Below are 20,818 nucleotides of genomic sequence, written 5' to 3'. Positions count from 1 at the left end.
CTAGAAAATCTTTCCAGGAGCAAGGAACGATGAGGTGAGGCCTTTTCTGTGGAGAAATTTTTGAGACCCAAGTCCGATCTAGACTAGCCAGAAGGCAGCCATATCAGAAATGTGCTGAGATAGAACCATCAGAGTGAGACCACTGTAAAGCTGTACCTTTGAAATTGTCTGCTGTTTTCTAGCTGAAAGCAAAGTGGGCAATCCACCCATTAAATATAATCAATTAAATGATGAATCAATTAGTAAACAACTGCATATAAAAAATTGGACAAAATGTCAACATGGGCGGGTTTTTTTGGTGTTTTTTTTAACATTGGAAGAAGTATAGCGTAATAAATTACCAGACATAGCAAAAGCCAATGCCACCTCTCTCGTTCTCTTTCAGAGTTACACCTTGGCCTGGGAAGTGGTGAGGAACAGGATCAGCTGCAGCCCACACAGGAATGCCAAGGAAGCAGAGCCCTTCCATTTTTCTGGAAAACAAACAAACAAAAGCAAACAAACACAAAACAGTTGTGTTGTTGTTGTTGTTTAGTTGTTTAGTCGTGTCCGACTCTTCGTGACCCCATGGACCAGAGCACGCCAGGCACTCCTGTCTTCCACTGCCTCCCGCAGTTTGGTCAGACTCATGCTGGTAGCTTCGAGAACACTGTCCCACCATCTCGTCCTCTGTCGTCCCCTTCTCCTTGTGCCCTCCATCTTTCCCAACATCAGGGTCTTTTCCAGGGAGTCTTCTCTTCTCATGAGGTGGCCAAAGTCTTGGAGCCTCAGCTTTGGGATCTGTCCTTCCAGTGAGCACTCAGGGCTGATTTCCTTCAGAATGGATAGGTTTGATCTTCTTGCAGTCCATGGGACTCTCTCTAGCACCAGAATTCAAAAGCATCAATTCTTCAGTGATCAGCCTTCTTTGTAGTCAAGGCCAATTGATGCATTTTCTCCATTGATCCCTTATAAGTTCTTATATTTATTTCTTGCATTTATTTAAGTGTATACAGTGGTACCTCGTTTTAAGAACTTAATTCGTTCTGGAGGTCTGTTCTTAACCTGAAACTGTTCTTAACCTGAGGTACCACTTTAGCTAATGGGGCCTCCTCCTGCTGCTGTGCCGCAACTGCACAATTTCTGTTCTCATCCTGAAGCAAAGTTCTTAACCTGAGGTACTATTTCTGGGTTAGTGGAGTCTGTAACCTGAAGTGTCTGTAACCTGAAGCGTCTGTAACCTGAGGTACCACTGTAAACCTATTTCAAAAATAGTGAATGTGAGCACTTACATGCTTGATAACTCTGCACCTTGAAAGTATTTTCTGCATCCCAGAACCAAAGCAACTCCATAAAATAATTGCCTAAACATGCCATCAACTCACAGCTCCACAAATTAAAATTGGCTTTCACTAAATAATCAACTGTCACTATACAGTGGTACCTCAGGTTACAGACACTTCAGGTTACAGACGCTTCAGGTTACAGACTCCGCTAACCCAGAAATAGTAACTCAGGTTAAGAACTTTGCTTCAGGATGAGAACAGAAATTGTGTGGCGGCAGTGGGAGGACCCATTAGTTAAAGTGTTAAGAACAGTTTCAGGTTAAGAACGGATATCCAGAACAAATTAAGTTCTTAACCCGAGGTACCACTGTAATCCTATCTTCTTTGGCAATCACTCATAGCTGAGTAAGATTGTCTTCCATGAACAAGGTGAGTCCATAAGTGGCCGTGGAGGCCAATCCTGGATCCGCACATCCTTTGACAGTGGGGACATAGGTTTTCGGGCAGGAGTTGATCACAGTGAGGGGTTGCCAAACGTGCCTTCCTTTTAGTACATTTCTCCCTTCCATCCTGAGTTTGAGTGTCTTCAAAGCCCATGACACTCGAACTCAGGACGAAAGTTATAAGCTGTTCTCCAATTGGAGGTATAATCCTTTACTTGTTTACCCAGAAGTAAGTCCCCCTTTGATCAGTGGAACTTATTCTCAAGTATAAGATTACACATTAAAGCTCAAGTTGACCATCTTATTTAATATCTCCTTTCCAAGGAAGGATAGGTTCCTTTTGTTACAACTGGAAATATTTTATAGGTAGTTCTGCCTTTCTTTCAAGTGAGGTACATTGAACTATTTCAGTTTTATGTTGAAAGTAAGAGCACTTTGTTCAATCTAAGCATCATTTGTTTCAGCTAATCTTTGCAATATGACTTTACACATGCAAGTTTGGAAACACATGACTAGAATGAATCAGTGCCCTGCTTTTTTTAGATTTGCATGTGAATCCTTCCCATAGGTAAAGGTAAAGGTACCCCTGCCCGTACGGGCCAGTCTTGACAGACTCTGGGGTTGTGCGCCCATCTCACTTAAGAGGCCAGGGGCCAGCGCTGTCCGGAGACACTTCCGGGTCACGTGGCCAGCGTGACATCGCTGCTCTGGCAAGCCAGAGCCGCACACGGAAACGCCGTTTACCTTCCCGCTGGTAAGCGGTCCCTATTTATCTACTTGCACCCGGAGGTGCTTTAGAACTGCTAGGTTGGCAGGCGCTGGGACCGAGCAGCGGGAGCGCACCCCGCCGCAGGGATTCGAACCGCCGACCTTTCGATCGGCAAGTCCTAGGCGCTGAGGCTTTAACCCACAGCGCCACCTGCGTCCCGAATCCTTCCCATACTATGCTTTAGATCCCTGTTGTAATTTCTTAATAACTCTAAACGGGCAGTAGTGTATCCAAAACAGAAGCAGAAGATAGCAGGAAACAAAAGTGGTCACACTCTTTCTAAGTTAAGCTTTGAGTCACATGTTTGAATGTGTGTGTGTGTGTGTGTGTGTGTGTGTGTGTGTGTGGTTTTCATGGTGAGTGATCCACTGCCATCTGGTGAGATGTTAACTGGAAACTCATCCTCTTCTGCTACATGAAGCTGGGGGGAAACATTTCATCTGATGCAAAACACAATTATGGAGAAGGTCCCTGACAACCTCTCCATTTCCCAAGCTAAAGATGGTTGTTTGCACAGTGAATGGAAGATCAGCTCTGAGAAGCATCTCTGTGATTCAGTGCAAGCATGACATCTGGAGGAGAAGGCTGGGGTTGGGAATGGACCGTGGTGTGCTCAGAGGTGTAGCTTTGCCACCAACTGCACAAATATGGCCCAGCCCCTTCTGGAGCTAACCAACCACCTCAATATGTCCATTGTTTTCAGTATAGGAAAGGCATGCAACCACATAAGTGGCTGGAGGGGGTCGTATATGACCCCTAGGCAAAAAGGTTTTGGTAGGAGTGGGCATTTGCCTCTGGGTGAGGAGTTGAAGGTTCGAATTTGGATTATTCTTGAAATAACCTGAGTAATGGTTCAGTTGAGTATATTTCCAGGGTGGTGAGAAAGAGAGCAGGAACTGGCCTGCTTCAACTCCTACAAGCTAATATTGTTCTGTAGAGGGTCAGGAGGATGAGTGCCAAAAAGTTCTCTTTCCAGATCTATAAAGAGTGATAGGAAAGGAAAAGGGACATTTTTTCCTCTTTCCCACTCCAGAATTGTCCCCCACTTGCTATGTGGCAATAATCAGACCCCATTTTGAGCCCCTAATTGTTATGTACTGAAGTTCTCACCCTGGGCCAGCAGGGGGATACTGTAGATAGTTTTCACTCAGGCCCACGTCAGTTATTTTAGGTGGGAAACCCTGGGTTGTTGTTGCTACAATGTTGACAGCCGGCTGCCTATAAAAGCAGGCCGGCTGAGCTGTTTGCAGTAAGTTCTATTCCAGCTTACAAAATAAAGAGCTGCTTTGGAGAAATCGCTGTGTCGTCTGCTATGTCAACCCACAACTTAACACTAATAGTATCATAGCCAAGAAAGATTTCAAGAAGAGGGGAGAGAGAGAAACCTCTCTCTCCTGAAACCTTCCACCTCAACATGAGCGCCTCCACAGCACTTCAAAATCCCTGTTCTTAGGCTACTTAGAGGCCTGAGTAGAATTCGTACCATTTGTGTTCCCACTTGGTATTTTGAAATTCTGTTCACTGTAGAAAACTGTGGTTGGTGAATATAATTGTATTTTGTGTGGCATCTTAATATAACTCAAAAGCAAACAAAATCTATAGACCATCAAAGTTGAGCTGGCAGCATATCAGCCACATACTTCCTTAGAAAATACAAGACTTTAAGGAAATGCAGCTTGATGTTGAATATTGTTTTTTGTAGTACTCATTTACAAAGCAGGAAGTCTTCCTGCTATATATATAAATACACCGCCCCATTGCAATTTAGATGTAACTACTGCAGCCTTTTCAAGTACCCCAAAGGAACTGCAAAAGGTAATGTAAAAAAGCCTTTATTTAGGGGGAGAAATAGAAGAAAATCTGCTTCTTAAAGCAATGGTCTGCCAATGGCTTTTAAAATTCCTATATAATTTAATTATTCCAGTTCAATCTTAATTTCTTAGGTTTATGTTTGGCATGTCTATATGTGTTGCTGGTATACTGATTTTAATCTGAAAGAATGTTCCATTGACTTGGGGCTTTGTTACCGCCTTTAAAAGGTAAAGGTACCCCTGCCCGTACGGGCCAGTCTTGACAGACTCTGGGGTTGTGCGCCCATCTCACTTAAGAGGCCAGGGGCCAGCGCTGTCCGGAGACACTTCCGGGTCACGTGGCCAGCGTGACGAAGCTGCTCTGGCCAGAGCCAGAGCCAGAGCCGCACACGGAAACGCCGTTTACCTTCCCGCTGGTAAGCGGTCCCTATTTATCTACTTGCACCCGGAGGTGCTTTCGAACTGCTAGGTTGGCAGGCGCTGGGACCGAGCAGCGGGAGCGCACCCCGCCGCAGGGATTCGAACCGCCGACCTTTCGATCGGCAAGTCCTAGGCGCTGAGGCTTTAACCCACAGCGCCACCTGCGTCCCATGTTACCGCCTTTATGTCCTCCCAAATCCTTTGTATTCCATGTGGAGTCTTATAAATCTGCCTGTATAATGAAACTGAAAGTTATTTCAGTTGAGCTTTCTCCTCCGTACTTGCGTACTGCAACCAGAGACCTACCTGCAGGAGCTATATGGCCTGGCTCTTCCCAATCACTGGGTTTTAAGAACAGCGTGCCTTATTTGAACTAGCTATCTTTTCATAAGATATCTTTCATAAGATATCTTTTCATAGGGACGCGGGTGGCGCTGTGGGTAAAACCTCAGTGCCTAGGGCTTGCCGATCGCATGGTCGGTGGTTCGAATCCCCGCGGTGGGGTGCGCTCCTGTCGTTCGGTCCCAGCGCCTGCCAACCTAGCAGTTCGAAAGCACCCCCGGGTGCAAGTAGATAAATAGGTACCGCTTTCTAGCGGGAAGGTAAACGGCGTTCCGTGTGCTGCGCTGGTGCCGGTTCGCCAGAGCAGTTTCGTCACGCTGGCCACGTGACCCGGAAGTGTCTGCGGACAGCGCTGGCTCCCGGCCTCTAGAGTGAGATGAGTGCACAACCCTAGAGTCTGGCAAGACTGGCCCGTACGGGCAGGGGTACCTTTACCTTTACTTATCTTTTCATAAATCCAGATTATGGAAAGCTTTATCGCTACCCCCAACTCCGCCCCCCTTGCCTGAGGCTGGGCTCTGGGGTCGTCGGGCTGAGCAGAGGCATCGTTGGCCCACTTCTACTGACACATCGCTTGTCCACACTTCTGCTTGTTCTGCTGCTGAATGGGAACAAACATCAGCTGGTTTTTCCTCAGACTGGCGTTTGCTCCGATTCAATGCTAAACACCAGGTTTTCCCACGGGAGGCAGTGAGGAAAACAAAAAGGCGCTCAGTCCTGTGCTCTGTAAGGTTGGAACAAGCAGAAGTGTGGACAAGCAAAAAGTGATATTTGTACTTTCCAAGTGCAGCCTTCATTAGGAGTTTAGAGGAACTGTGGGCTCAACCACACTTCCTCTTGCTCCGTGCTTCCTAGGCATGTGTCCAAGTGGGAGGTTTGTAGTTGTTTTCCCTGGGAAAACATATGTTTTCCCAGTGAATCAGAGCAAATGACAATCAGGTTTTCTGCAGAGTTCCTGAACCTAGAAAGTGTGGAGCAAAGCTAAGTGTGGATGAGTCCTAAGATAAGTAACCTTACACCAGGCTTCCTCAACCTCAGCCTTCCAGATGTTTTTGACCTACAACTCCCAGGATCCCTAGCTAGCAGGACCAGTGGTCAGGGATGATGGGAATTGTAGTCCCAAAACATCTGGAGGGCTGAGGTTGAGCAAGCCTGCCTTACACCGTCCTTCCCAAGACAACCTTCAGATTCATTTTGATCATTTCATTGGGGGACTCTAATTTTTTTAATTACTAAGCAAGTTGCATAATGTCTCAATATTGCCGTTTTCCTTCAACAATCCATGATTGCTTTCTCTCTCTTTCCCCCGTTTAATGTTCCTATACATTTTACATTCTGTAACGTTTTATTTGTCGTCAACTATAAATAAACTATATTTGTATCTCTTATCCCTAAATATAATATAAATGTAACTATTAAGACCATATTCATGGAAGACAATCTTCCTGGGCTGCACGTGATCACCAAAGAAGAAGAAGAAGAAGGAGAAAATATAACAACAAATATTTCATGTATAAGAAGTTTCTAACTGAATTTTCTGTTGATAGAAAAACATAGACAACTGTGGCCAAAGATGTTTACTTCATTCTTCTTGCTATCAGAAGGGTTTTCCAGAAAAGACAGTTGATTGGTGACTTGATAATGGTGGATATGCCCTCAGAGCGTGACAAAATTTTGTATGAATCCACCTCAAGGTTTCGCTTCTAAGCATACTTACTATGAAGCTGGTCCTGTTGAATTCAATGGGATTTGCTTCTAAATACAGACTTGCATTAGATGTCGAAAAACTAAAGGTTCTAATCACATTTGCTGATTGCTTTTGCTTCCCCAGAAATGCTTCTTCCAGTTGTATTGCTGCCATTGGCTGCTATGCTGCAACAGTCCCTAGGAGAGGCAAGTGTCTTTAAGATTATAAATCTTAGACTACATCTGTCAGGCATGGCTTGGCCAGGGATCTGCAGTTACTTTGAGTTCCAGACTACACTTCCATGTTTCTTACTGATCTTAACACTATTTCTTTGCAGTTTTCAAAGATTTAAGAATGTGTAAGAGAGGTGGCAGAAGGCATGAAACTAAGAGGAAAGATAACCATGCAATTCTTGCAGGCATTTTCAGTGGCATAGCTGTGAGGACATCATTTACTCTGAGGCAGTAATTTTTCTAACTTTCTGCCTCTGGGGAACTGTTCCCACATCCACTTGTCTGAGTCCTTGGTCATCCTCTGCCGCAGAACCTCAGCAAATCACAAAGGATCCCAGGCCATACACAGAGCACTGACTAGGCCTGTTGAGTTTTGCCCAAGCAAATGGTGCATGTGTTGATCAGGGGAATGGGAAGCACAAAATTTAGACAAAAAGAAGAACAGAGCAGCTTTGCATGCAATAAGAAAAGCCCTACACTTCCGCTGTGAAGACAGATAGAAAGATTTCATTTGGCTTCTTTGCAATCTCCTTATCCCCCTTTAGCAAACCTTTGACTCCCTGGTCATCCAAGGACCTCCTGCTGTAAATGTTTTGTTGTTGGTCTCAATGTTTCTAGCAATGCGCTCCTCAAATTCTATTTTAGCACCCTTTACTTGGCTCAAGAAGTGCAAATTAGGCAGAAACACACTAAAAGGTGAACTCAACGAATACCTCCTGCACCCTTTAGCTGGGGACTTTGCTGGTTTGAGGGTGTTTTTTTTTTTTTTTTTTTGCCAAAGCTTCTCAAGCAACCATTCCAGTTGCCAGGGTTCAGTATTCAATTGCCCTGCAAATTCACTTCCTGCAAATTCACTTCCTGAAGCGTCCTCCTCTGCCTTGCTTCACAGCCCCAGGGAGAGTTCAGTTCTTTCCTTATATGACTTGTCCCCATATGCAGCTGGGCTGGGTTAGATTTCTAGTGATACAGACTCTGCAGGGGTCGGCAAACTACGGTCCGAGGGCCGGATCTGGCCCAATTACCCTCAGGATCCGGCCTGCAGATGGGCAATGGATCGTGTGGATTCCTTCGTTAATTTTTTTCATTTTTTTTCTGCGCCACAATTTTTTTGGGGGGTGCCATTTCTCCCCCCTCCCTCTCACACACCGCAGCATCTCCTCCTCCCTCCTCCTGGCTTCTCCTCGCCCTGCGTAGAGGAGGAAGGGGGCTGGGCTGAGCTGGCTGAGCGCCATTTTGGGCAGTGCCTCTCTGGAGCCAGCCAGCCCTTGCGCCGGCAGCACCATAGGTAGGCAGGGGGAGGGGAGGGGCTGGGGAAGAGAGGGGGGAGAGAGAAGCCCCTTCTGCCGGGTGTGCATGCGCGCACGTGCATGTGCCCATGTGCGTGCATGCACGCACGGTCCAGCCCACCACAAGGCCTGGGGGATGTTCAACTGGCCCCCTCCAAAAAAAGTTTGCTGTCCCCTGATACAGACAATATCAAAGATGAGGATTAAGCATTCTGTTGTGTTCTATTGATACATCAACTATGCTGCTGTATGTTAGGCTCATGACAAATGGAAGCATAATTTTTCAAATCTTAAGAAATCTCTGACACACTCCCCCCCCCCCCTTTTAATGTCAGGAACCCCAAGTGACTGAGATCAATGAAAAACAGCAGATGGAAATTATTGAACAAATCAATAATCTTAGGAGGGAGGTGATACCTTCTGCCAGCAACATGCTGAAAATGGTAAGTCTTCACTGTGGCATTGCAAGCAAACCTTCTTTCCTCCTCTCTTCCATTTTATGGCGTTTGGGACTTAAGTTTGGAAACAGGAGATAATGGACACTGAGCATGTGACATGTTCTCAAATCCGGAGGCCCTGTCAGCTAGGCATGGATTGATCTCAGGTTGACGTGCTTATTCCATATGGGGCACTGTTAGGAATTAAAGCATCACCAGGCACTCATTGAATATTCAAAAGCTTTCCTTGCGGAACAGATGATAAAAGTAGAATATGCAAAACATATGCTTATCCAAGCACAGCTCCCACTTTCAGCTTTGTGCTCAGCCTATACTTTGCTATATAGGCCACGCAGTTACTTGAAGAAATCCAGCGTCTGTTTCAGTCTTTCTCTCTGCTCCACTCACAGAGCCCATTTACTGCTGCACTGCACTGCACTGCACTGCACTGCTCTCTACTGCTGTCTCTCTCTCTTCATTTAGAGAGACCTCTCTGTCTTCTTCATTCAGTGAAGGAGCATTAACATGGTCCTGCTGGCAACGTTCAGAGAAAATTCAAAACCCTTCTCTCACCGCAGTGTTTATAGCAGCTTCCTAACACAGACATCTTCCAGCACTGTGTCATCACAGTGAGCTCACTCACACAAAATAGAGTCTGTAATGTCATATATCTCATGTGACCAAAGTTGACCAACCACATGAGGGCACAAGAGAAACACGCAGCAATATTCATTTATGCGTTTCCATTTCTGCAAATTAAACTACTGTATTTTTTTTTAAAATAATTTTTATTAACCGGCCAATCAAATCAAATCAAATCACATCACATCACATAAATTCCGAATTACAAAGCCGAATTTTAAATTTGGTTGAGGGGACCCATATTTCAAGATCCGAAGGGGGATTCTGAGCATCTTCTTGCTACTGCGTTAATGTCCAAATCAGTCCAAACAAAGTTCATAATTCTATCCAGTCTTATCTTGCTGTTTCCACATCACCTCTTGTTCATATATTTTCTCTTTTTTCTTTATGATCTCTTCTGATAGTCTCCTTAAGCCGATAAACACCAATAATAATCCTGTGTGAATTTTTCTGTTCTTCCAATCCTCAAATCGAGATGGTTTCCATATATCATCGCCTTCATAGATAACAGCGCTCTTTCCATCCTTAATTACAGAACTGTCGTTCTTAAGTCCCACTGAGGAGTTTCACCCACAATATAAAAACAGCTCTATTTCTCTATTTCTCCTCTCAGATTTAAGTCCTCCGACAGAACTTCCCAATATGGCGACAGAATTTTTAACTGCGTCATTCCAAAGCCCTTATACATTCCACGCTGTTCTTAAAACATGCTTTGGTTCGAAAGTTTATCTCCACACAGCCTTAAATCCACAGCTTAAGTCCATAAAATGACATTTCTGACTTGTGGGGGGGGGGATTCTTGTTTAATCACATAGGGAAAGAAAGGAAAGTTTTTTTCCCCTCCCCCATCAGTCCCTTTGCCATAGCGAGTCTTGGCGTATCTTCTCATGATTTATACTTGTTCCTCCGACTCGTCTTGTTTTATCAGAGATCTCTTCTGTTAGCAGTCTTTACTCCCCCTTCTTCCTTGAAATACTGTCGTTCTTAAGTCCCACTGAGGAGTTTTACTCACAATATAAAAACAGCTCTATTTCTCTATTTCTCCTCTCAGACTTAAGTCCTCCGACAGAACTTCCCAATATGGCGACGGCACTTTTAACTACATCATTCCAAAGCCCTTATACATTCCACGCAAGAATGTATCTCCACACAGCCTTAAATCCACAGCTTAAGTCCTTAAAACGACATTTCTGACTTGGGGGGGGGGTCTTGTTTAATCACATATAAGAAAGAAAGTAAGGTTTTCCCCCCTCCCCCATCAGTCCCTTTGCCATACTGAGTCTTGGCGTATCTTCTCGTGATTTATACTTGCTCCTTCGACTCTCCTTGTTTTATCAGAGATCTCTTCTGTTAGCAGTCTTTACTCCCCCTTCTTCCTTGAAATATGTGCATTCGCTTCATCCAAATTGTTTCTTTTGAAGTTCTTGCAGCTAGTGGCGCGGATCAGAGACGTCATCCAGGAGCGCCGGAATCCCACAGGAGGGCATTGTGCCTAGTGCCCCCATCCCCACAAATTCGGGGGTGGTATAGGGCACAGCAGGCAAGGGCAGTCCCACCCCACAATCCTGGGTGGGAGGGGTAGGGAGGCTGTTTACTCCCATCACAGCCTCCAAATTACCTCGTGTGGGTCGGAGAGATGTTATTGTCAGCCATCTTCTAGTGGCCCCCTAAACTACTGTATTTAACACACTAGCCGGGAAGAATGCATGGTGCAAAGTCATGCATGTAGCCCAGCAAGTGTCGTCCTCTTTTTCTACAAAGTGAGTGGGAACACAACCCAGACACCTTGGACACATGCTGCAAGTCACACAAAGAGCAGTGCAAGGTTAGGGTTAGCAGCATGTGAAGCGGGATATGTGTAGCACAGCAAACCTGAGCTTGCTCTGCATCCAAAACTATCCCCCTCCATATATTACAATAAAAAGTTTGTGAATGTTTATTCATAACTTGCCAAAAAGTCCAGTTCATTTTGTTGCTTCTTCAAATATTTCATAAAAGGTTCCCATTCGTATTTGAAGTCACAGTTATCCTTATAGTTTGTGTGTCAGTTTTGCCAATTCCGCATAGTCCACCAGTTTTTCTTGCCACAGTTCTTTCGTCAGGATTTCCTCATTCTTCCATCCTTGTGCTATTAAGACTCTTGCTGCCATTGTTTGCATACATAAAAATATTTTTTAATTTCTTTGGCAGGTCTTTTCCCCACTATCCCTAATAAGAAAGCTTCAGGCTTTTTCACAAATGTTAAATGGAACATTTTCTTTAGCTCATTGTATATCATTTCCCAAAACATTTTGATTTTACTGCAATCCCACCACATAAGGTAAAAAGTCCCTTCTTTTTCCTTGCATTTCCAGCATAAGTTTGAGCCAGTTTTGTACATTTTCCTTAATTGTACTGGTTTTATGTACCATCTATACATCATTTTCATGTAACTTTCTCTCAATAGAGAACAATCTGTAAATTTTAAATCAATTTTCCATAACCTTTCCCAATCTTCCAGCAAAATATTGTGCCAGCCTTAACAATCTTGATAGCAGATTCACCAGTGTGCTGGGACGGCAGTTCGCTGTTTTATGAAACTTTAATCCCCAAACAGCCTTTAAGATTCCAATTTCTGCTTCTGATGCAGCTTTTTATTGGAGACATGTGTGAGCCGGATGGAAGCTGTAAAGCTGACTGTGCAGGTCGATGCGGCCCCCTGCTCTGCTGTGTGGGGCAATGAACCTGCATTTAGGGTGCTTAATTCTCTTCCACTAAAATAAGTGTGACTTCAAAGCCTCGACTGTATCACGCTCAGTGAAATTATAAAATGATTGGGGTTTAAGCGGTTTAAGGGAAAGGACCTGCCTTCTATCTTCATTCAGTAAAAAGCTAAAGGTAGAGGACCCCTGACCATTAGGTCCAGTCGAGAACAACTCTGGGGTTGCGTGCTCATCTCACTCTATAGGCTGAGGGAGCCGGCGTTCGTCCGCAGGCAGCTTCCGGGTCATGTGGCCAGTATGCCAAAGCCGCTTCTGGCGAAACCATAGCAGTGCATGGAAACACCATTTACCTTCCCGCTCCAGCGATACCTACCATATTTTTTGCTCCATAAGACCCACCTTTTTCCTCCTAATAATTAAGGGGAAATGTCTGTACATCTTATGGAGCGAATGTGTGGTCAATTGCTGGCTCCCTTTCCGGCTTCTTGCCCAGGTCTCCATTGTTGAATGTTCGGCAGATGGAGGCTGTTTGTTCTCCAGTGACATGTGACTGGCTGATTAGATTATCTGTTTGGAAACTGTAGAAATGCTCCCTTATCTTTCCTAAAGAAGCTGCAGAACTGTGAGTTGAACCCCATAAAAACAGGATTTTTTCCCATTTGCAAAGTAAGCTCAACAACTTTGAACTGATCCTCAAAAAAGGGGCTTTTCCCCTTTGCAAAAGAAGCTGCACAACTGTGAGCTGATTCCCCCAAAAATGGGGCTTTCCCTCTTTCCTCCTCTAAAAACTAGGTGCGTCTTATGGTCAGGTGCGTCTTGTGGAGCGAAAAATATGGTATTTATCTGCTTGCACTTTGATGTGCTTTTGAACTGCTAGGTTGGCAGGAGCAGGGACTGAGCAACGGGAGCTCACCCCATCACAGGGATTCAAACCGCCAACCTTCTGATCGGCAAGCCCAAGGCTCAGTGGTTTAGACCACAGCACCACCCACGTCCCTCTTCATTCAGTATTTGGCGCTTAATGCTTTGATTCCAGTCTAGCAAGATGGAAGGTGGATCCATGTGGGGCTTGCATGTATGCACCCCAGCTGAATAGGGACCCCCACAGCACTGGCAGAGGAAGGGGGGTGCCGTGAGTGTGTCTGCCCCGGGTGTCATCCCTGAGGGGGGGTGACATCGCCGCCCTGCCCCCTGGGACGCTCACCCCATCCCCAGGTGCACAGCTATCTCCACCTCTGCCCCACAGGTACCAATGGGTACAAGTGGGGTTCCCCTCTCCAACTCTGCAGCCAGATCTGTGCAACCCCACATTTTAAAAAAGAAAGAAAGCTAATCTCCTGCTTTTGAAGGAGAGCTGGGAGTACAGATCCAATCCCCATTCCCCACCAGTTGCCTGACTGGTAGGATTGTCCCTGTCGTGTGGGAGCATGTGTCCAGGCAGCCTGCCAGTTTGAGCAGATATGGGGCCATTCCTTTTGCGGCCGCTAAGCTGTGCTATTCCTCACCCACACAGTTGATCTGGCACCGTCACTGTACAATGGAACCTCTACTTACAGACGTAATCCATTCCGGAGGTCCGTCCGTAAGTTGATCCGGGTCGCTGGTAGAAGCGTCGTTGTGCGCAGGCGCATTCGGTGGCAGCGTGCTTCTGCGCATGTGCGCAAACGGCAGAAGCTGCTTCTGCGCGTGCGTGAATCATGGCAAACCCGGTATTTACTTCTGGGTTTGCCATGGTTGCAACTTGAATCGGGCCCAAGTAGAGGCGGTCATAAGTAGAAGTTCTACTGTATAGCTTTCATCTTATGCTGAAGACACACCTCAGATAAGATATATTTTAGGACCCACCCTATTCTTCCGATTGTAAATTGTTTAAACCTATTTTAGTACATACTGGTTTTTATACGTGGGTGGTGCTCTGGTCTAAACCACAGAGCCTAGGGCTTGCCAATCAGAAGGTTGGCGGTTTGAATTCCTGCGACGGGGTGAGCTCCCATTGCTCAGTCCCTGCTCCTGCCAACCTAGCAGTTTGAAAGCACGTCAAAGTGCAAATAGATAAATAGGTACAGCTCTTTCGGGAAGGTAAACGGCATTTCCATGCACTGCTTTGGTTCGCAAGAAGCAGCTTAGTCATGCTGGCCACATGCCCTGGAAGCTGTACGCCTGCTTCCTCGGCCAGTAAAGCGAGATGAGCGCAGCAACCCCAGAGTCAGCCACGACTGGGACCTAAGGATCAGGGGTCCTTTACCTTTACCTTTAACCTGCCCTGGGACCTTACAGCTAAGAGTGGGAAATAAATCTTATAAATAGTAGTGGTAGTAGTAGTAGTAATGTATTCTCTCTCTCTCTCTTGTTTACTTTGAAAAGACGTGGAGTGAGAAGGCTGCTGCTAGTGCTAAAAAACACGCTTCAAAATGTCAATTTAGAAACAGTCCAGAAAAGGACCGAAAATTGGGTGGTAAGTCAACTAGACATCTCTTTTATACTTTCTAAATGAAAAGTCCATTTGGCAGGGATCCTGGAGTGGCTTGCCGGTTCCTGCTCCAGGTGGATCACGTTTAGTCAAAAACTCTCCACTATAACCTGTCCGTCTTGGGTGGCCCTGCACTGCATAGCTCATAGCTTCTCTGAGTTATTCAGGCCCCTTTGCCACAACAAGGCAGTGATCCATGAAGGAGTGCTCTGGTCCATGGGGTCACGAAGAGTCGGACATGACTAAACAACAAATAAAAAGTGTGCTAGCCACCAAGGGGAAACAGTTCTTTGGAGGGGGAGATTTTGAGCAGAAAATGGCCTGAGGGAGAAAGGGGAAGCAACCCCCCCACAATAGCTCCTCAATGGCAGGCAGTTACATATCTCCTCACAAGTCACATAGAGTTTCATCCTATGTTCAGGAGGGAGACAAGGGCTGTGTCCCCATTGGGTGTTAATGCATACTGGGCAGGGGACAGATCTGGTTTTTGCACGATTTTGTGCACCTCCCTCCACACATGAGCATTTTCAGTGTTATGCTTCTAAAATAAATCCCAGTGTTTCATCTCCTCAATTCCAATGACTACTCCCTGCCCCCCAGAAGTTCCAGAAATCTGGATCCAAACATAGGCATGTTTGCTAAGGAGACATTTGGACTTCTAGTTTGGTCCTCAGTAACAAAGAAACGAGCTTCTAGCTTCTGGTGTTCTGATCCATGAATGCCAAGACATTGGAATGATTGAGAAGAACTTGGGTAATGGGATCCCCTCCCACACATAATGGTATTTTTAATAGCATTTAATCCAACATGTGGCCACAGTTTAAATACATTAGGTTACTATTTATTAGGTGTGTACACAGGGGGAAAAATCAGTTTGGTTCCAGTCTCAGTACTTTAGAAAGGAGTCCAATTCCTCTTAGATGGATTTAGGGAACAATTTCGGATTGAGTCAAAGGCTTGCTTTGATGAAACTTTGGGGCAGCTATCAAGCCGCCGGGAAACAATCAAGACAACATGATATCCCATTAAATAGCTAGAGAGACTCCAAGTTTGCCCAGCTTGGGTGGGCTCTGATGGTGCAACCTTGGCTTTTGAATCTCTGAAGCACTCTCAAGCCGTGGGTCCAGCCAGCTCCACTTTGGATCATTTTGGGCAGGACCGGCACCATTTGGGGGGAGGTTCAAATACCGCCAAAGCAGGCAGCTGCAATTTGCTTATTTGGGCTTCATCCAAAGTGGATGCATATCTCTACAACAAACTTAGTTGGTCTCTAAGGTGCTACTGGACAATTTATTATTATTATTTTGTCTACAATATATGTAACTTTTGGCTATGGTCTATGGCTGCGTGTGCATTGAAACACAGCTAGCTCATTCTTTAAGTTCAGATTGAAGTCAGTTGGGGGGGGGGCACACATCAAAATGCAGTATTTCATAAATGCAGCAGGAAAAATATGGATTGCAGTCATGTGTATAAATGTAAAGGTAAAGGGACCCCTGACCATTAGGTCCAGTCATGGCTGACTCTGGGGTTGCGGCGCTCATCTCGCTTTATTGGCCGAGGGAGCCGGCGTACAGCTTCCGGATCATGTGGCCAGCAAACCAGAGCAGCGCACAGAAACGCCATTTACCTTCCCGCCGGAGCGGTACCTATTTATCTACTTGCACTTTGACGTGCTTTCGAACTGCTAGGTTGACAGGAGCAGGGACAGAGCAAGAGGAGCTCACCCTGTCACGGGGATTCGAACCGCCAACCTTCTGATCAGCAAGTCCTAGGCTCTGTGGTTTAACCCACAGCGCCACCCGCATCCCAGTCATGTGTATACCCCTTCCCAAACCAGGGATGCAAATGCACTGGAATCAGAGTAAACATGCACACAACCAAAATGTCTGTACATGTCCAAATTCTAGGGTCAGTTTTGTGGCTAATCTTAATGAATCTGCGCCAAGCAAAACAGAGGCCTCATTCAGACTTGGGCTTATCGTGTGCCTAGAAAGCTGGATCCAAGCATTTTCCTGCTTGTCCTTTCTAAGCATGGGCTCAAGCGGTTTTGCCATTGCCCCAGGAAAACCCCCACTTTAGCAATAAATAAGAGAAAATCTGATTGATGTTTGCCCTGATTCAACGGTAAAGATCAGGTGAGGGGCGGGGGGGGGGGGGGTGCATGGGCAAGCCTGGATGAGCCCAGAGTTTGCAACGACATTCCTTCTTCTTGCAGATGTGACCTGCAGTGAGACTCTGTCGCAAACAGAGACTGCCATGCCCTGGCGACACATGATTGAAGCCTGGGCCAGCGCACAGCAGTACTTCAAGTTCGGCATTTTGCCAGCTGATGGGGAAGGAAGCATTCTTAGCTATACTCAGGTACAAACAGAAACACCCAATGAATCTAGGATGCAAGACGGTCTTTTGGGAATAAAAATAATGTACAGAATATTTGTTGTTTGAGTAATGATTCTGTTATTCTACCTGTGTGAAGCTTTGGTAATATGCGTAGGCTGTGAACTATGTTCTGTCTGTGCTATGCCATTCGGCCCTCTCTGTGGGGGGCACAGGGGGGCAGGAGGGCTCTGAGAGCCAGGCCACCAGCAGAAGCAGCAGGCTGGTTTCCTACACTTTGCTTCATAATAATAATAATAATTTATTTATACCCCACGCATCTGGCTGAGTTTCCCAAGTCACTCTGGGCGGCTCCCAATCAAGTGTTAAAAACAATACAGCATTAAATATAAAAAGCTTCCCTGAACAGGGCTGCCTTCAGATGTCTTTTGAAGAACGATGGGGGTGGAGATGCTCCTTCAGGTATACAGGACTGAGGCTGTTTAGGGCTTTAAAGGTCAGCACCAACACTTTGAACTGTGCTCGGAAACGTACTGGGAGCCAATGTAGGTATTTCAGGACTGTCTTGGCGGCCACTCCCGGTCACCAGCCTAGCTTCCACATTCCTGTTTTAAACAGTGATACTAAGGGGCATAATTATCTCTGTATCTCTGTGATACAGTTGTTTGTCTATGGTTCTGTTTGGTTCTGTTTTCTGATGGTCACCAATATGGCTTTTTCATTTTATTTTTAAGCTGAAATACATATTTCTCCCATGGGACTAACTAATACATTTTTAGTTTTGCTTTACATGCTCTTCCATATCAGTGATTGGGTGACAGTTTTCCGTTTCCCCCTCTTCTGTGTTTGATGCACAGAGGAACATTCCCTGCCCTTTACCGACAATCATGGTGTTCCCATCCACATTCACCCAGCCACCACTGCTTAAGCACACTGCATGCTTCTCCTTGTAGAGTTGGAAGGGACACTGGGGGTCATGTAGTCAACCTCAACAAAAGCATCCATGGCAGATGGCCATTCAACCTCACCTCATGCAAGATTTATTTTTAGACATGATTTATTCATTTTTCCAAATCTTTGGTCTTTTCTCTTAAACTGCAACATATCACAATTACGGCATGTTGGATTTTTCATCTTTCAAATTCCAAAAATGAGGTGTGCTAAAAAGTTGTATCGTGACTTGGGAATTCAAAAGATATTTGGGTTAAATTAAGATAATTTAGTTTTTATTCGGAAGTAAAATGTGTGTGAAATTGCATAGAAATTGTTAAAAAAAAGATTGCCTGCTTGCAGTTATTATTCCTATATTCTCTCTCTCATTCATAGATAGATAGATAGATACACACACACACACACACACACACACACACACACACACACACATTTTTATTATTTAGCATTACTTGACATTTTCAGAACATAAAATTAAAATCTCTTGGTTTTTCAAAAGCAATTTACGTGCTTCTTCATCAAATGTAGACTTACCAAGCTAAATGTTGTCCAATAAGAAAAATAATAGCAACTTTGAATTCCTCACACCCAAAAACATATTTTTAAGATCCCTCACTGAAGAAATTTGCAAAAAGTAAGTTTCATCCCATAAAACGAGGCACCCTAAATTTTCATATGACTTCCAACTCCCATCAAATCACCACCTTTCCTTCCTTCCTTCCTTCCTTCCTTCCTTCCTTCCTTCCTTCCTTCCTTCCTTTTTGTCTCAACAAAGAAACATTACTTAATATTTTAAACCCTATATATCCGAGAACTTTAATGGCAAGGGTATTTTCTTCCTTGCAGAATGGATTTGGCAGTTGAGAATCAGATGTGTTGCTCTGTTGTGTATCTAAAGAAGTGTGATAGTTTTATATGTACGCAGAGATGGAAACAGTGTAAATATTTAGGACTGAAAATGCATATTTTCTAGGGCTGCCAAATTCGCCGCAATTTTACCTTAGAAAATGGCCTCCGGGCAGAAAAAATGGCTTCCTTTGTAAATATCTGGGGAAACCCGGGCATATGGAACCCATATTGGAAATGGGTTTTTTTTTGCCTTTTCAAGTGCAGAAAGTTTATCTTTTCATATCTTAAAGTGCTCAGTGTTCAAATGTAATTCTATATGGTTTCCTGGTTTGATGTGTTTCCCCTCTTATGTCCATAGCTCATTTGGTACAGTTCACATGAAGTTGGATGTGCGCATGTTCACTGCCCAGAAAGTGCCTCCCCTTATTTCTACCTGTGCCGTTTCTGCCCTGGGTAACTATCAGTTTTGAATACAGTGTTCTTAATTTTCCCTCCATGAGAGCCCACATTTCATGCTCTATGGCTCTGTGATTTCAGCGGGAACACAATCGGCAAACTAGCAGAACCCTACACAAAAGGCCCATCGTGCGAAGCGTGCCCAGACAACTGTGAGGATAAACTGTGCAGTAAGTTACTTATATAAAGCAATTTCTCTGGACTCTGAAATTTGTGTCAGATATAGTTAAGCACTCCAAAAACTTTTGTGAATGGAAGGCTAGTGGTCTTTCTAAGAGGCATCTATAGCTGTCTCACCACCCGGTGCTGAGAGCTGCCCTGGGGACTGAATCCCAGCATTTATTTACTGCCACAAATAAGGCTTTATTCGGAATAGACTTTGCAGGGGAGCAGAACTCTAAGCAAGGCCCTTTGGGAGATCATTGCGAATGACCAAATTTCCTAAAATAAACTGGGCCTCTTGACCAGTTAATAAAATAATAATAATAATAATAATAATAATAATAATAATTTATACCCCGCCCATCTGCCTGGGTTTCCCCAGCCACTCTGGGCAGCTTCCAGCAGAATATTAAAATACAAAGATTCATCAAATATTAAAAGTTTCCCTAAACAGGGCTGCCTTCAGATGTCTTCTAAAAGTCCAATAATTGTTTATTTCTTTGACATCTGATGGGAGGGTGTTCCACAGGGTGGGCACCACTACTGAGAAGGCCCTCTGCCTGGTTCCCTATAACCTCACTTCTCACAGTGAGGGAACCAGCAGAAGACCCTCAGCGCTGGACCTAAGTGTCTGGGCTGAACGATGGAGGTTAAGACTTCTTTAAGTAATTAGTGACTGTCAGTGCCAACGCTGACATAAAATAGTTTGCATGAAAAAACGATAAACCACTTGGACTGTTGCAGGACTGAAGTCACAGAGTCAAGAGATAGATAAATGGCAGATAAAAGGAGGTGTGTTTTGCTTTCTGTTTCTCCTTTTGTATCTAACTTTTCTTTTTGTTTGATCTATTTCAGCCAACCCATGAAGGCATGTTGATTTTTACAACCGCTGTAAGGAAATGCTAAAACACTTCAACTGTAGTGCGGGAATATTGGCTGAATATTGCCAAGCTAGTTGTCGCTGCCAGACAGAAATTATTTAACATGTACACATGAGTACCACAAGGTTAATTTTCAGAGGGTCATTCTTTCATTCTTCACCGAAAAGTATGGAAACTCAGCATTAAAAGGAAACTCTCCCCTCTAAAACTGGTGCATTTGCATTATTAAAAAAAACTATTATTATGTTTTAGAGAATGCTTCGAATACTTCAAAGCTAAATGTTTAAATATTGCAAATATTGCACATATATCCCTACCCATCACATTCTAACGTTGCTTTATATTTCAGTTCCACACAAACCACTGTTTAGAATATTGTTCAGTAAGCTAGAAATTTGTTGTATAACTGCTTCAGATTGTGACTGTAATCATCAGGTGGTATGTTGTGGAACTCAACTTAAGTATAGCATTCCTATTTATTTTATGTTTAAAATTAGAAAGTGGCTGCAATAAACTTTTAAACAAACTATTAGACATTCATTATTAAGTTTAATTTCCTTCTCTCATAGCTTTTCATCGGCTGTAAAAAATGATAGTAATCTTGCAAAATAAATGCATTCTCAAACTTCACTAATGGCTGTCAATGATCGCTCTTAATTCCCTACTTTTTAA

General features: G+C 44.4%; 1 protein-coding gene across 1 annotated transcript; it reads left to right on the top strand.

Moving 5' to 3' along the window:
- Nucleotides 1-1,685: 1,685 nt before the first annotated feature.
- On the top strand, nucleotides 1,686-20,344 carry LOC307213503 (serotriflin-like; the record flags this gene model as incomplete). The annotated part of the gene is made up of 7 exons (XM_079971420.1): nucleotides 1,686-1,694; nucleotides 8,592-8,699; nucleotides 14,402-14,492; nucleotides 16,726-16,871; nucleotides 19,006-19,100; nucleotides 19,185-19,273; nucleotides 20,121-20,344. 7 exons carry the CDS (start codon nucleotides 1,686-1,688, stop codon nucleotides 20,129-20,131), a joined length of 549 nt encoding a protein of 182 aa, XP_079827546.1. The 3' UTR covers nucleotides 20,132-20,344.
- Between the last annotated feature and the right edge of the window lie 474 nt (nucleotides 20,345-20,818).

This window comes from Podarcis cretensis (assembly GCF_951804945.1).
Source record: "Podarcis cretensis genome assembly, chromosome: 3".
Lineage (NCBI taxonomy): Eukaryota > Metazoa > Chordata > Lepidosauria > Squamata > Lacertidae > Podarcis > Podarcis cretensis.
This window is presented reverse-complemented; position numbering and strand designations above follow the sequence as displayed.